Raw genomic sequence first — 16411 nt, forward strand, 5'->3', positions numbered from 1 at the left:
ACACGTGTAACAACAACTGCCAATGTATCAGTGCCCATCATAGGCAGAGGTCATGGGCGAGTCCAAGCTCCAAGTTCTTAAGGGTGCTAAGAATTCATAATAAAATTTCGGCATTACTACCTGCTCAAGCTGGTTGAGGTAGATCTATCGATTGACTTAGCTGCTAGTACGCCGATGCACGCCTGTGTGACAAGCTCTCTACTGTAGACTTGGCCGTGTGTCAGTTTGCTAATTCTTCCATGCATATCTAAATGGTTGATCTTGCAGTCTGTTGTCCAAATGCCGTGGCTTCTGACTGTATTTCCTATACTAGCTTGTTCAATTGACTGGAATGCAGTTTGGAATTAGTAGGCTAGGGCTTCCAGAACAGAAGTGCATTTCTTTAATAGATAGAATGTTAGCTGTTGAAAATGATTTAGAAGCGAGACCAAAGTTGACATTCACTGATTAAATGTTCCAAGAGTAGAATGTGCGGGCTTAGTTACCTACCTATCTAGGTCCTGGTAGGTAACTAATTCATCTAGATAGCTGCAAGTGACATTTACGTGCCGCACACAATTTACTCACACCACACAGGTGGTGAAATAGATCGCCCTGACTTGGTCGCATTACACGCGATCGTGGCACATGTGTCACTCAGAAGCCAGACAGATGAATAATACCCCATTTTGTAATTAACATTAACGACATGATCTAAAATATTTCTAACGTGAATAACAGACATAATCTAAGAAAAGCAAAAACTCCAGTAAACCCATGTAATAAGACAGAAAAAGCAGTCATATAGCTTAGAAAAAGCTTTCGTGACGCACAAGCTTAGGGAAGACAAGCGGAGTGCTAGCAGCACGCTTGAGATATTCTCCCAACAGCGGGTTGAGGCCCTCCTCCGCGGCCTTGCTGACCCATTCCTCCATAGAGACGGTCTCGATAATGGAGCCAGTCTCCCTCTCCAATACTCCCTTCATGTCCGAAATAGCAACAATCTGCTCGCCAGACTCGTACAGGTACTTGACGTGACCGGGCCATGAGTAGTCTTCGTACACCTCGTCTACAACTTGCATCGCTGCCTTATCTACTGAAATGAAGTCGAGGTAGCCTCCCCATAGGGTAGTTTCGGGAATGGCTGCAATCTTGCGCGAGTACTGGAGGAGGTTCTCCATAAGGTCTGTAGCGGGCGCATCGGGGCCGGTAATAGAGGATGGGCGGTGGATCCAGATAGGCAGCTCGGTTTGGTCGTTGACCTTCTCTAAGAACCGCTCAGACGCCCATTTGGTGGCGATGTATCCGTCGGCTCCGGCAGGCGGCGAGTAAGCGCCGACAGATCGCTGTTCCCACTCGGACTGGCCGGTCAAGTTGGCAACGGCGGCGGTCGAGACGTAGTGGAAGGAAGTGTGGTGTGGCAGACTGAGGCGGACGAGTTCCTTGGTGGCGTCAACATTAGCTGGCTTGAGGCTGTGGTACGACTTGACGAATGACACGTCCGTGCCGTTGTGGATGATGGCGTGAGCCTCCTCAAAGATCTCGGCAAGCTTCTTCTCAGTTAGGCCGAAGTGTGGCTTGGCTAGGTCGCCGCGGTGCACGACAATCTTAGGTGAGTCAAAGAGGGGAATCTCGTGTCGGACAGCAAGGAGATGGATTTTCCTGACAATTCCGTCGTTCAGGAGACGCGTAAGAATAGCCTGACCGAGGAACCCGGTAGCACCAGTGAGGATGACGACTTCGGGGTTTGTGAAGAATTGCCTAGAAACGGGCACATTCTTCAAGTTCGGTGAGAGAGCAGTCTCTTTCTCCCAATCGATCTCGCCATCATTTGCCTCCTCCTTTTGTCCTTCGGTGACTTCAACACTAACCGTCTTGCCTGTGAGACCATCGATGACAGTTGCCATGCCTCCGAGCGTGCTAGCGTCGAAGAGCTGGAAGAGCGACAGTTCCACATTGAAGGTATCTTGGATATCTGCCCGTAAGTTGATCAAAAGCATGGAGCTACCACCAACATGGAAGAAATCTGAGGTAGCGTTGATTTGGTGTTGAGATACGATCTCTTTTGAGAGCACAGCTTCCCATAGTTGCTTAAGACGCGACTCGGTGTTGCTCAGGGTTTCATTACCCGCATTGTGACCATCCTCGCTATCTTGGGCGATAGAGATGGTCTTGAGAGCAGATCGATCAATCTTTCCTGAGGCGTTGGTAGGCATCTTCTCCAAGAGAACTAGTGCTGCCGGTCGCATATATGGTGGCAAGGGAAGTTGGTGAACAATCTTGGGAAGGTTCTCAGTGTCGGCAGTTGAGGTAGTGGTGGCGAAAGCCACAAGATACTCATTCTCAGATTGACGAAGGCTAACGGCGCAATCGACAATGCTTCCCTTCGCGGCTTGAATGATGGCAGATTCCACCTCTCGTAAGTCAATACGGAGACCTCGAAGCTTCACTTGGGTGTCGTCTGCAATACGTCCCTCGAGTATCAGACGTCCAGTAGCCTTGCTAATACGTCCAAAGTCACCTGTACGGTGTAGCTGTGTCCAGCCTTGCTTGGCGAATTCTGGAGAGGCAAAGCTGTCGTGGGCAAATCCGCGTGTGTTGAGCTCAGTGTGCAGGTAGCCAGCGACGACACCAGCTCCACCAATGAGGATTTCTCCCGGAATGCCAGCGGCAACAGCTTTCATGTTAGCATCTACGATATAAGTAGAGTAGTTAGGTAGAACCTCGAGTCCTGCGTTGGAGGTACCTTCCAAGCGGTAATCTACCTCACTACTGTGGCAGCAGAAGGTGATCTCAGTCGGGCCGTAGCAATCAATCAGGCGTAGTTCAGACTTGTTGACGTCCCGGAATGCAGCCTTGAGACTGTCCCTGACGGGTTCACCACCGCTGAGAGCGGTTCTCCAGTTCGAGTTACGTAGCTCCTCGACCTTACCGTAGCGGACCCAGCTGATGAGCTCCGAGGGGGTTGCAGTTGTGAAGGTGATACCCTGGGTTGCAATGATAGACGAGATGGCCACAGGGTCTGCACGGAGGTGCTTGGGCACAACATTAACAGCTCCACCATTAGACAAAGCCATGAATGTTTGGAAGACGGACATATCGAAGCTCAGTGAGCTCTGTTGAAGCGTAACTTCTTGGCCTTCACGATAATCCATCTTACCTGTAACTATTTCGATGTTGTTCCTGAAAGAAGCATGCTTCATCACGATTCCTTTGGGAACGCCAGTTGAGCCGCTGGTGTACATAAGTGCGGCCACCGAGTCAGCCTTGGCCGCGTTAATCACAGTGGTAGCAGCCGTTGCAGGGATCTTGTCGACGTTGACGATCTTGTCAGCTCCTAGCAGTGGTGCAAACTGGCTCATTGCATCAGCCTCTGTTGATTTGCTAACAAGCAACAAGTCTGGCTTGCTGTCCTGGATAATGGCACGAAGTCGCGCAGATCCGGACACAGCATCGAGTGGCACATAGGTTGCATCACGGCGCAGGACGGCGAGCAGAGAGCAGACCCAGTCGGCGGTAGGGTCAACGAAGACGCCGACACGGTTGCCACTCCCAATTTGGCGCATGGAAGAGGCAATGGCATTGACTCTCTTCGCCAGCTGTTTGTAGGTTAGGGACGTTCCATAGCCGTCAACAACAGCAGTCTTGCTGCTGTATCGCTCGACCATGTTGTCAATGCGGTGAACCAGGGTTTCAGGCCACTGGTGGTTGTGGGTTGGACCTATTAAATATTCATTAGTGGTTTCCGGTCGACAAAGGAACAAACTCTCCAACTTACCTCGTCCAATCGTAAGAGCGTTCTTTACGCCATCCTGCTCGTACAGTGAGGGTGTAGTCAACCTAGAGGCTGGGTTGCGAGAGAAGGCAGCCAGCAGATTCTTGTACATATCCTTCAATAACTCCACATCTTCGGGCGTAAACAGTGCTGACTGACCCGCTACGATGACACGGCACTCGCCGGGACTCTCGATAACGTCGAGACTAAGATCGTACGCCGCCTGGCCCTGCTCGAACGATACTACCTTGCTGCTGCAGTCACAGAAGTCTCGTCGCTCGGCAATACCGGGTCTGTAGTTGACCAAGGTCTGGAATAGTGGACTGTGCGTGGTAGCGCGTGGAACACCAAGCTCATTGACAATAACATCGAAGGGAACCTTTGAGTGAGCAAAAGCAGTCATGGCCTTACTGCGAATGCGTTTCAAAGTGCTAGCGAAGGTCTCGTTGGGCTGAGCCTTGAGAAGAAGGGGCAACAGGTTCAAGTACATGCCGACACTTTGCATCATCGCTGCATCTGTCCGGTTGGCAGAGCTGACACCGATGCAAATATCCTCAACATCAACTAGACGGTAAAGAAGGGTGTGGAAGACAGCAAGGTGGAACTGGAAGGGTGTAGCCTTCGAGCTGCCACAGGCTGCCTGAATGCGGTTGATAGCCTCCTGATCCAGTCGGAATTCGGCAGTGTGGGTTGCGTAAGACGTAAGAGGTGCCCGCGAACGAGTCTTCGCTAGGGGAAGAAGAGGAAGAACGGGGGGAATACCGGCACTGAACTCGTTTTGCCAGAATTTCAACTCCTCTCTCCATTTTCCAGTTTCAAATTCTCGGCGCTGTTGCTCAGCGAAAGCCGGGTACTGGAGAATGCTGCTCGTGCTTGTGAGTCTCTTCGAGTCATAGGCCATCTGCAGCTCGCGAAGCACTACTTCCAAGCTGATGCCATCCATGTTGATGTGGTGGTAACCGATGACAAGGCGGAATGATTTGGCGGCCTTGGCGAGGAGCAAGATTCTCATGTTCTCGCCTTCCTCGAGCTTGTATCGGTGCTGCTGAAGTTCGCGGTAGATTTGTTCAGCCTCGGCATCGCTCGAGATATTTCGTTTTTCTAGTGTCAGCGTAGCATCAGCAAGGACTTCTTGCATAGTTTGAGTAGAGTCAATGCCAGTCACAAATCGAGTCCTCAATGCTTCATGGCGTTGTCCAACAAGTTTAACTGCTCGCTCAAAACGATTCACGTCAAGAGAACCGTCAAGATCGATGGTCAAAGTAATGTTAAGTGCAGAAGCCGGATCTTGGAGGTACTTCTCCAGGAAGAAGATTCGAGCTTGACCGAACGCAATTGGACTCGTCTTGACGACAACAGATTCGCTCTCTGGAGTGTCCAGAGAAGTATCAAGGGACCACACGGAACCATGAGACTGACCACCAGACACATCGACAACTGAGCCTGTGTTCGAGGTGATGGTAGAGTTTCCAATATCGGCAACGTCAAGGCTTCGGTTCACTTTCACGATGTTCTCACTGGACAATGACTTGTCTCCAGAGTTAGTGGCTGGGCTCTGCACCTGTGCCGCCGGCGCGGGCTTAGGCTTTGGCTTGGCAGCTTCTGGTTTGGGTGCAGGAGCCTTCTTGGCCGGCTTCTTTGGTTCCTCCTTTGTCACGGTAGCCGTGGGCTTCTTCTTTCTAGCTTCACCCTTGTCGTTCGGGTCCAACTTGGGCGTCAGTTCCTTAGGTAACAGTCCCTGAGCAGTTTCGAGAATGTCACCAACTGTCGCTCCACCCAGAATCTTGAGAACTGGGATCTCGATTTGAAGTTCCTTGATAAACCACGATCGAATATCAACGGCGAACAGAGAGTCGATACCAAGAGTATCCGCAGTGAGATCAACAATGGCTCGGTTCTCTTCGATTTGCAAGCTAGAGCGTAACTTGGCAGCGAAGGCATCGTGGATGATCTCATATACTTCAGCTGGATTGATTGCTTCGAGAAGCTGTGTCTTAACCGGGACGCTGCGACCCTTTGCGCCGTCGGTAACAAGCTCACCGTCGTGGTTCTCCTTGATGCAGTGCTGGAACATCGGGTTATAGAACCAAGTGATGTTCTTCTTAGAGTCGTCACTGTTATCAATCATCATCAAACCTGTGGAGAGCTCTGGGCCAGTTGCGTTTTCACGTCGGCCAGCATAGATTGCCTCAGCAAAGAGCTGTCGGAAGTCCTGCTCCGAAAGCCACATGTTACCGACCTTACGCAAGAACTCCTGTTGTGCTAGGGTCAGTTCTCGAGTCACGTAACCGTTACCAAAGATGGCACCGATGTGCACTGCAGAGGCATTGAAACCTCTGCGTCTGCGCTGAGCGGCCAAACCCGACATGAACATGTTGGCAGCAGCGTATGCGGACTGGCCAGGGTTACCGGTGACACAAGCCATAGATGAGAAGAAGACAAAGAAGTCAAGATCGACATCGTGGAAAATTTCCTCCAGGTAGGTAGCACCATTGACCTTGGGCCGCGTGACCTTTTCGACTCGTTCAATGTCGAGCTCAGAGAACACGGTATCATGGAGAACCATAGCACCTTGAGCGACACCAGCGATGGGAGGCATGGTCTGGGTGATCTTCTTATGAACAGCTCGGACCGAGTCTCGGTCCGTAATATTGCTAGAGTAGTGTTAGTCAGTATTGCATACCGGAATAGACTGGATAGTACATACTTGGCAATAACAGCAACGGTTACACCAATGGTTTTCATCTTTTCAACCCATAGGCTATCGACCTTAGGGTTTCGGCTAGTAATAACGATGTACCGAGCGCCTTGCTTAGCCATCCACTCGCAAAGCGAAAGACCAAGACCACCAGTGAGACCAACGAGCCAGTATGTCTTGTCATGCTGGAACTTGACTCTAGAGTCGATAGGTTCGACCTGAACCACGGCAGTGCTAGCTTCCAGTGGCCAAGAAACGACGTATGCATCCTCGTTGATATCGTTCTTAGTAGTCAAGTCCTCAATGCTAACAACTTCTGTCTTGGGTAGAGTCTGGCTAGCTTGCTGAGCTAGCAACAGAGAGTATTTAATATCCGCAAGAATCGGTCGGATTTCATGCTCTAGCTGACCAGGTGCAATACGTGCAATGGAGGAAGTAAGCAATGAACCGGACTTGATTTGGGTAGTCTCGGCTGGTAGACATGCCAGAAGACCCGCAGAGAGGGGCTTATTGGCACCCAAGTCCAGAATTAAAACCGAAGATTGAGGAGCAGTTCCGATCTTCGAGGTAAGCAATGCCTCGATCTCAGTCTTGGTGGCCTTGGGGTGGATATAGCCCCATTCGGTGCCAGGTTCAGCTCCAAAGTAGAGAATCTTGGCCCCCTTGTCTGTGGCAATACGGTCCATGGCCTGGCTAAGGATTCTGCTTGGCTTCAGAACGATGACAAGCGTTCCAGCCGACGCGTCTCTTAGAGCAGCGCGGGCAAGAAGCTCAGCATAAAACAGCTGAAGATCCTCTGCGGACTTCTGCGCAGGGATTACATATGCCCGCGGAACAGTGACCTTGGAAGAATGCTTTGGCGAGAGGGCCACCACGGTCTCTCCGGTGTCTCGGTTGAGACCAAGGACTGGGAAGAGGAAAGTGCCTCGCGACACTTCCACAGACCGACGGATTGAGTACAAGACATCAATCTCGACGGCGCCCGTTGGCACGGGCGCCTCGGTGCCTTCAATGAGTTGCCATGACGCGTCCTGCTGGATAAGCTCAGCAGTCTTCTCCTTGAGGGAGATCTGCTTGGTGATGTCGCGGCGACCCGAGTTGTAGCGATCGTTGGGGCGCTTGTTCAACTTGAATCGAGGAACATAGAAGAGACCCTCCTTGCTGCGGTACATTTCGGGCTCAATGGAGTTGAGCAGGGGTGTTTCTTGGCCTTCGTTCTCCCAGGTGGCAGCCAGCTGGAACCGCAGCAGACCCTCGGCAATAGCATTAGGGTCAGCAGGGACCTCAGTATCGAGGTCAAGGAATTGCAAGCGCAAGTGCAACATTTCCAGCACGATAGTTCTTCCAAAACCCACGACCATTCGAGAGTATGGGTCGCCAAATCGCACACCCTGGGTGATCCATAGGACGTTGGTGGACTGCTTGAAGATTGTCTGGAATCCACGCAACTTGTCGGGAGTCATGGACTTGAACACGGGCTCGTCGATGTCGCTAAGACAGAGGACAGTGCCACCAACAGGAAGAGCCTCGGGCCCGATGTCTTCCAGCGATTGAATGAGCTTGATGTTGCCGGAGTATGGTTGGACGATTTGGCTGACGCTCTTTGCCAGTGCAGCTCCGCCGATGATTGTCAGCTGAGGCAGAACGGTTGCCGTTGAAGCTTGTGGCGTCAAAGGCTGCTTCAAGAGTTCGACCCTGTCATCTGTTGCCTGGGCCACAACGACTGAGAGGGGAACAGGTAACTCATCATGGTGCGGCATGGACGAGTCAATACCTGAGAAGCCGGTCTTCTTCAGGAGCGTCTCCCACTCGTCAAGGTCAATACAAGGGGACAGTGCACGTCCATCGTCGTAACCAAGCCACCAACCTTCAAGACCACCGAAAAGAAGACCAAAACGCATTTGGTCATTCTCGGTGATTTCAAGTAGCAGCAGATAACCACCGGGCTTCAACAGACGGCGCACGTTGTGCATAGTCTCCTCCATGTTACGAGTAGCATGGAGAACCAAAGAGGCGATGATGACATCGTAGGTCCCCTCCTCAAAGCCCTGCTCTTCGATGTCCTTCTCAATGTTGAGAACCTGGAAGTTCATCTTAGAGGCCTGAGACGCGAAGACACCCTTGGCCTTCTCGAAGAAACCACCAGAGATATCGGTGAAGGTGTAGGTTGAGAACTGGTCGCCAAGCGCTCCAAGGAACGATTTGGTCGCACCACCCGTACCGGCACCAATCTCTAGGACATGCATGTGAGGGTATCTGTGGCTGATCTGCTCGGCAAGAGAGGCCAAGTAAGCAGTGTAGCGAGGCATACCATGGGCAATGACATAGAAGTCGTTGAGCATGTTGTCTGGAAGCATATGCTCCAACATGGTTGTCTCACCGCGGACGACGGAGGCCATATTCTCACCCACAGCGCGCATGAGTCTCAGATCGATGTTTTCAGGGTACTTGTCCAGGATCTTGTAAATGACCTCTCTGGTGTCATTATGCCATTCCTTCTTGAAGAAGCGGTTTGTGCCGTTGGCAGCTCTGGTCAGAACATGGTCGACGTAGGCAAAAAGACGGCCGAAGTGCCATTCGAGGTTTGTACGCTGGCTACGAGGAATCTCCTTGTCCAAAGCCTTCAGGTAGAAGTAGGCCACCCGCTCAAGAGAGAACAGCAGATCGGGGTCAAGCTGCTGAACATTAACCTTGCCGACGATTTCTTCACTGGTAGGGCGGTCAATGCCCCACACGAGCTCAGTGAAGATATTCAGATCGTTCGCCTCAGTAGGGTGGAACAGAGGCTGCGTCTGGAGACCCTCAAGTTGAATGGCCTTGCAGTCGTAGCCGTCAGGAGAGAAGATGCTCACGTCACCAGACAGACTCCTGGAAGTGCTGACTGATGCCGAAGCATCGAAAGGAACCTTGGTCTCCTGGGCGGCAAATGTGCGACAGTGCTGAGGGTTGATAATTAGTCGGCGAATGCCAGTTGGGAGGTAAATAGAGCGCATCATGCTATCTCCTGGGTAGCAGTATGCCAGCATGATAGACTGGATACCAGCGTCCAGCATGGCTGGGTGGATGAGCAGAGGATTCTTGAAAAGCTTGCTGGCTTCTGGGTTCTGAATGTGACCGATAGCCTTGCCCAACTTGCGCTTGAGGTCGGTGAGCGCACGGAATGGACCAGAATATCCGAATCCAAGACCTTCAAGGACATTGTAAAACCGATCATCCTCGATCTCCAACATAGAATCCTCATCATACTCCTTGACCTTGGGTGGGAGAAGTAGAGGGTCGCTCTCACCATAGGTAATGCGGACGGCAGAGCTAGCATGGCTAGTCATCTCAAGGACTTCCTTGTTAGAGGAAGAGTAGAAGGCAAAGTTGGCCGAAATGATTTTCTTTCCCTGATCTTCCGATTCCTTGATTCCATCGAGGACGACGAGCGTTTCGATGCCCGAGTCGTCGTTGAAGGCGATGGCGGAACCAACTACGAAGTCCAAGAGCTCAATAGATTGGACGGGATCGTTGCGAATACGCAGCGCCGCCTCCACACAGGCAGACACGTAGCCGGCACAAGGGAAAACCGTCTGTCTTTGGACCTGGTGACCGTCAAGCCAATCAATCTCATTGCGCTTGAGCACATTGCGGAAACGGAGTTGGTCAGGAGCACCATCGAGGATTTGACGTCCGAGAAGCTCGTGAGGCGGGTCTTGATTGGTCCTGAAAGCACGGGAGGTGCGAGACTCGTGCCAGAACTTCCGGTTGTGGTCCCATGCATAGGTAGGAAGATCCTTTAAGATCGCGGGTGTCACGTCCGCGTTCTCCGGCTCGTCGTTCATGAAGCGGCCGAAGGAACCAAAGTCCACAGCCCCTTCGCCCCAGCTCCGCCAGAGGAATCCCAGACCGAGCGAGAATGACTCAATATCGTCCTTACCACGTGACAAGACGCCAGTGTAAGGAATGGACTCTCCATTGAGACATCCATCGATCGTCTGGCTGGCGGGGCCCTTGAGCGCTGGGTGCGGCCCAACCTCAATGGCGAGGTCATAGGTTTCGCCGCTGGCAAGAACGGTCGACAAGGCCTCAGTGAATAAGACCGGTTTGGTCAAGTTCAGGGCCCAGTACTCACCTTTGAGGCCTTGTGAAATAGGAGCTTCCGTAATGTCGCAGTTGAAAACACTGGATACCCATCGGGTCTTTCCGGAGGGCGAAAGCTGTTTGATGCCGGATTGCTGCAGGGAAGCAATGTATGGCTTCGAAATAGGCAGCATATGGTGCGAGTGGTAAGCTCGGTCAACCTTGAGAAGACGAGTAAACTTCTTCTCCTCGTCGAGGACCGTCTTAATCTCCTCAATCCCATCTGCATCACCAGAGAGGGTCACGCTAGCGGGGGAGTTGCTAGCCGCTACACAAACACGTCCCTCGAAGGCGGGAAGCTCACACAACTCCTTAGCGTCTTCGTACGAAGTTCCGACCGCAAGCATAGCTCCGTTCTCGGTGAGAGATTTCATGTGCAGACCACGATAATAGGCGACACGAATGGCGTCCTCGGCGTTGAGGTATCCTGCCGCGTATGCTGCACCAATCTCACCAGAAGAGTGACCTACTACGGCGGAGAACTCCACACCAGCAGCTCGAAGCATGTCGACAAGCATGATCTGTACGGCTGAGCAGACAGGCTGTGAGATAGAAGCTGTGCCTACAGACGAAGTCTCAGGACTTGCGAGGAGATGCTCACGGAGCGACCATGTTGGTCGGTCACGAGAGGGAAGTGACTGGAGGCTCTGGTCCAGGCGGGCAAGGATCTTGCTCGCTGCCGGTGACTTCTCAATCAACTCAGCACCCATCCGTGGCCATTGGGCACCCTGTCCAGTGAAGATACCAAGAATACGAGGCTTCCCTTGTGACTTGGAAGTCTCGTTTGTGAAATCAGAGCAGTCATCAATCTTCTTGATGAGGTCGTCAACGTCGTTAGTGGCCGGTACAACAGCTCGCCAAGGGTGCACTGATCGACGGTTGCTTAGAGTGTATGAAAAGTCTCGGAGTCTTGTTGTGGCACTCGCGTTGCCGCTGGAGAGGTAGTCTCGATACTTTTCGAGTCTAGCAGTGAGCGCAGTTTCGGTAGCTGCTGAGAAAACAAATGGCGCGAAGACCGAGGTGACGTTGTTCGACAATTGTCTGGGGATTGTCACGCGGGGCTCGTAGGCTTCGAGAATGGCATGGCAGTTGGCACCACCGAAACCGAAACTGTTCACACTAACTCTTCGCACGCCGCCCTCTTCAAGCTTAGGCCATTTTTGGGCCTCGGAAAGGATTTGGACCTTACCGTAGAACTCCTCAATCTTGGGGTTCACCTTGTTTAGCAGCATATTAGGAGGGAGGACACCAGCCTGTATAGCCAGCGACGCTTTAATAACAGCAGCCAGACCTGCTGTTCCTTCTGTATGGCCAATAACCGTCTTAATAGATCCAACATACAATGGATCCTTGGCAGTGAATTTGGTCTCCGGACCGAAAAATGCGGTAGTGATCGCCCGCGCTTCTACGGGGTCACCAGCGGGAGTGCCAGTTCCGTGAGCCTCAAAGAACTGGGGACGATCAGCACGTTTGCGCAGGTCCAACCCAGCCTTGGCGTATGTGGCTCGGATCAAGGCTTCTTGCGCAGTTGGGCTAGGCATAGTAATACCTGGCGTCCTGCCGTCTTGGTTTGTGCCTGTCTCGCGGATCAGGCACTCGATGTGATCACCGTCTGCAATAGCTTGGCTAAGCTTCTTGAGAACAATGGCTGCAACACCTTCACCTCGGCCGTAACCGTCCACATCGGAATCCCACATGCGGCTTCGGCCCCTAGGAGAAAGCATTTGCAGCTTACTCTCAGCTATGTATTGCTCGGGACCAAGGATCAAGTTGGACCCAGCAACCTGTAAAACATGGTCAGTACCTTTTGCATGCTTTCAGGTCTACGTTGGGACAAGACGAGACCAAAGACTTACAACAGCGACAGATGAATCTCCTTCACGGAGAGTCTGCACAGCTTGGTGCATAGCAATGAGACTGGATGAACAGGCAGTATCGATGGTCATGGACGGGCCACGCCAGTCGAAAAAGTATGAAAGCCTGTTGCTAAGAATACTTCTTGCAGTACCCGTAGCAAAGTAGGTTGGGAATGTGTCAGTATCACGTCCGATCATGTCGGTAAAATCAGCGCTCATGACGCCTACGTAGACGGCGGTGTCAGATCCTGCCATCTCCTTTACGGAGAGACCGGCGGACTCGAGGGACTCGTAAACGGTCTCTAGAAGCAACCGTTGCTGCGGATCAACTGAGTGTGCTTCGACGGGGTTGATGCCGAAGAACTGAGCGTCGAAGTTGCGTAAGTCCTCATCCAGAAGGTAGGAGTGTTGGACGTTGCTGGTGCCATGGTGGTGGTTCTGGGGGTGGTAGAAGGCTTTCGTGCTAAATCGTTCCGTAGGAATCTCCCTTAAGAGGTCCCTAGGCTTTCGCAAGAGCTCCCATAACTTAGATGGGCTATCACACTGGCCAGGAAATCGGCATCCAGTGCCAATAATGGCGATAGGCTCGCGAACAGGTGCCATAATGATAAATATGGTATGTTAAAATGGGGATCTTGATACAGTCTATAAGCAGAAACAAAATGGGGGGGGTATTATTCTTAGTGATTGATCAATATCTCAATCAATGAAGCGCTCAAAATAGATCATATCGGGGCACTCAGTACAGTAACTGGTATGGATGGACGTGGTTGACAGGTCTGCTCAAAGGAAAGGAAAGGAAAGGCATCATTCTTCCGTGTTCACGTCCCAGGTATATCAATCATCTCTATCAATGATGCCGGGGCCATCTAACATACACGCTGTAGTAATCCAATACATACCGGCCACCGGTCTCCGAGGTCTGAGTCTGGTATCGCAATCGGAGTAGGGGCCATTGTCTAATTACCCGCCTTGTGGCTTGCGTATCGGGGCGGGACCCATTCGGGGACTGTCTTATATCTAGTCCGAAATGGTGACGAGCTAGCGTTCGCAGTCATATTGCCACAGATGAGCGCAGATGGGTCTTCGGGGTCGCTTTGGTTTAGAATTAGGACGCCGATCGCTGACGGCATTTCCATGAGGGACCAATTACCTAAGCCCAATCTAGCTTTGTCTCGACCGAAGGAAGCTCAGTGTTTCATGACGGAGACGATCCGGGGACCCTGTTGTGTTGATCGTGTTGCTTGAACATAGCTCGTTGCCCCTAGGATTCTTAGACGCTCTCGGCTTTCCTCAGGGCGCTATCATGGAACTGCCGATGTCGAACATGCTCTACAGCTTGGCAAATGCTTAGTTATCGGGTTCGTAAATATGAATATCCCATGGCACCATGGTGGTTTACTGACTAATTATGGCGTGTGCTGGCTTTTGAGGCCTTTTCCGCCACAGTTAATCATATGCAAATTACACGCACTGGCACAATACAGAGAAGATTTTTGAATGCATTTCGAGATTTGATGCAACATTAGACATGGGGAAAGAAAAAAATACATTGCTCTGCTTGCCATCTAGGCCTGAATTCTATTTTATCGTGAAACAAACAGTGCAGTCAGCATTGCTGTGACAATATAAGTTCTTTTTACACGATTGGCTAGCTAAAGTTCAAATTTGCAGTCATAATTAGAAATCTCAGCTGTTTCACATGGTGAATGTTGCTTCACTCATCTAGCAGCATCTAGCCATCTATATGAATCCACAACCCGACATTCTCAATCGGCCCACTCAGCACCGAGCCCGGATTCGGGCAATAGCCTGGTCATCAGGCTTCCAAGATCCGTTGGAAAGGGGTGTAGTCGTCAGAGGTAGGCAATCTTTCCTGATCTCAATGTCGTAGTTCTTGAGGAAATGCGCCAGCGCGATCTTGAGCGTGCTCGTCGCGAAGAAGCGACCAGGGCAGGCTTGGGTTCCATCACCCCAGCCTGGCGAGTCATTGCCAGTGCTGAGGAAATGGTACTTGTTCTCATTGCCAGACTTCTGTCGCAAGTTATAGAATCTAAACATATCAAACTCGTCTGGGTTGGGCCATAGCTCTGGGGATCGGTTGATAGCAAGTCCATCAACAGCCATGATGGTACCAGCTGGGAGAGTCGGTCCGACCGAGAACTTCACTGGCTTCTCAAGACAACGTTGGAGGGCGACTATAGTTTCAAGTTAGCTCGAAGATCATAAATAATGTATCATAATTAGACTCTATTTAACTTACAAAGGCTAATAGGGTGCATTCGGAAGGACTCGCGGAGGAAACTGTCCATCTTCCGAAGCTCTTGAAGGTGAGTACCTGGAAGGTTGCCGGCGACGACCACCTCGTCAAGTTCCTGTCGCAGGATCTCGGCGGCTTCTGGGTGCAGTGCTAGCTCGCATAGGGCGTGGAATAGTGCCGATGCTGTGGATGGAGTCGAGTCAAAGCTGATAAGAATGTAGTCCGAAATGAGCTGCTTAATGTTCGCTTCGGCGGACTTATAACGTTGAAGGAGGAATCCAGTAAAAGGGATCTTGCCCTCAGGCTTGGGCTTGAGGTGTTCCTTCTTGTCATCTGCAGTGTAGAAGTTCTTGATATCTTTCTTCAGTTCCGGTGTGAGCAAACGCTTCATATCCCATCGGTTTTTAAGCGTCGGGAAAAAGTAGATGGGAGCCAAAAGCGGTCGGAGGACAAGGGGTAAAGCATCGAGGAGCGTAACAGCGACGTGAATGAAGATCGGGGACCACATCACGGACTTGATCCAGCCCTTGCTAGTTCCTAATTCTCTTCCAACAAAAGAGCATGCATTGATTTGTGTGACGATTTCGAATGTAGTCATCATGAGAGGAAATTCCTTCCAGTCGCGCTTGCGTCCGATCACATCCTCAAAAGCATTTTGGCAATCTTCTTGACGAGCGACCACTCGAGCAGGAAGTGAACGGGTTAAATCTGCAATGACAGATTTGATGAGTTCCGGCGTCTCTGTGCCGATGTGGCTCCAGTGACCATAATTAGTGGTGTGGAAGAATGACCTCGCGGATGCCGTGTGCTCAGGAAGACGCTTGATCTCGTCGAAAAGCGAAGGTGGAAAGATGACATAGCTATGTCTCTTGTTCGTAGCTAAGAAGGGTTCACCGGGGTACTGCAAACTGTTAACACTTGCACCACCAGGTTTATACTATTTTGTACATACCAGCTCTCGCCCCTCCTTGATGATGTCCAAGAAGTGCATATCATTTCGCTTGACGACCGCCAGTCCAGTGGGTACTGGCACACGCTTGACCGTCTTGTTCCAGATCAAGACGTAGGCCACAGCGAAAGTCATTACCAGACCCGCCAGAAGAAAATAGGTGAATCCCTCCGGCAGTTCCTCGACGAACATGCGAGCCATGAGCTTTGTGAGCTGCCATCTTGACAGCTTCAGAGGCGCCACGCTCTGGCGTATTACCAGATACGGCTCAATAATCTTCTCCTGTATGAACGACAACATATTGCAATGAGTCGGTGGTGGTTGGGACAAAAGCTGTATCGATGGGGTGCGCTGGGCCGGCTGGAGTTAAGTCATAGATCAAATACTGAACTGTAAATTAATGACAAATTCATTAACTAGTAAATATCTTTCTTTTCATTCGCTTCACGCAGCTTAAGCTTGCAGGGCGGGATCCGCACCTTGCTTCGTAGGTGGCTTGACGCCGAATCCGAAGACCCACGCCGCGGCACTACACAACAACGTCGGAGCTCGACATTCCTATTCGGGGGAACATTCTTATTCCTTCCCTTAACCCTAATAAATCAAATCGGTGTTAAAATGTGTGATGGACCATAAATCTATATGACTAGGGTTATCTCTCCTCTATTCGTGCGCTACATCGTATGTTGTCTTTCGTGCACATAGGCATACTCCAGGAGATCTGAACAAGTGAGTTCGGACTTCGCACAAGTTGCTGCGGTGTTGGTCCTAA

The 16411-nt window shown here is 51.3% G+C and overlaps 2 protein-coding genes across 2 annotated transcripts; both read right to left on the reverse strand.

The window, feature by feature from the left end:
- Positions 1 to 788: 788 nt before the first annotated feature.
- Positions 789 to 13033, reverse strand: F5B22DRAFT_646535 (PKS-NRPS hybrid; the record flags this gene model as incomplete). The annotated part of the gene is made up of 4 exons (XM_047978742.1): positions 789 to 3700; positions 3758 to 6408; positions 6462 to 12358; positions 12431 to 13033. The coding sequence occupies 4 exons, from the start codon at positions 13031 to 13033 to the stop codon at positions 789 to 791; spliced, it is 12063 nt and encodes a 4020-aa protein (XP_047830901.1).
- A 1072-nt stretch (positions 13034 to 14105) lies between these two features.
- F5B22DRAFT_180988 (cytochrome P450 oxidoreductase GliF) lies at positions 14106 to 16107 on the reverse strand. Its single transcript, XM_047969410.1, has 3 exons — positions 15643 to 16107; positions 14694 to 15591; positions 14106 to 14628 (listed from the first exon to the last, which is right to left on the reverse strand). The coding sequence occupies exons 1-3, from the start codon at positions 15937 to 15939 to the stop codon at positions 14213 to 14215; spliced, it is 1611 nt and encodes a 536-aa protein (XP_047830902.1). The 5' UTR covers positions 15940 to 16107; the 3' UTR covers positions 14106 to 14212.
- Positions 16108 to 16411: the final 304 nt, after the last annotated feature.

The sequence above is a fragment of the Xylaria bambusicola genome, assembly GCF_022495145.1.
Source record: "Xylaria bambusicola strain CBS 139988 unplaced genomic scaffold F5B22scaffold_20, whole genome shotgun sequence".
Lineage (NCBI taxonomy): Eukaryota > Fungi > Ascomycota > Sordariomycetes > Xylariales > Xylariaceae > Xylaria > Xylaria bambusicola.

What these genes read in the sequence shown, in the direction of transcription:
- F5B22DRAFT_180988 (XM_047969410.1), bottom strand. Translation starts at nt 15,939, where the DNA reads ATGTTGTCGTTCATACAGGAGAAGATTATTGAGCCGTATCTGGTAATA. An exon ending in TCAAGGAGGGGCGAGAGCTG is followed by an intron (nt 15,592 to 15,642) that starts GTATGTACAAAA and finishes AACAGTTTGCAG; the next exon opens with TACCCCGGTGAACCCTTCTT. An exon ending in AATGCACCCTATTAGCCTTT is followed by an intron (nt 14,629 to 14,693) that starts GTAAGTTAAATA and finishes TTGAAACTATAG; the next exon opens with TCGCCCTCCAACGTTGTCTT.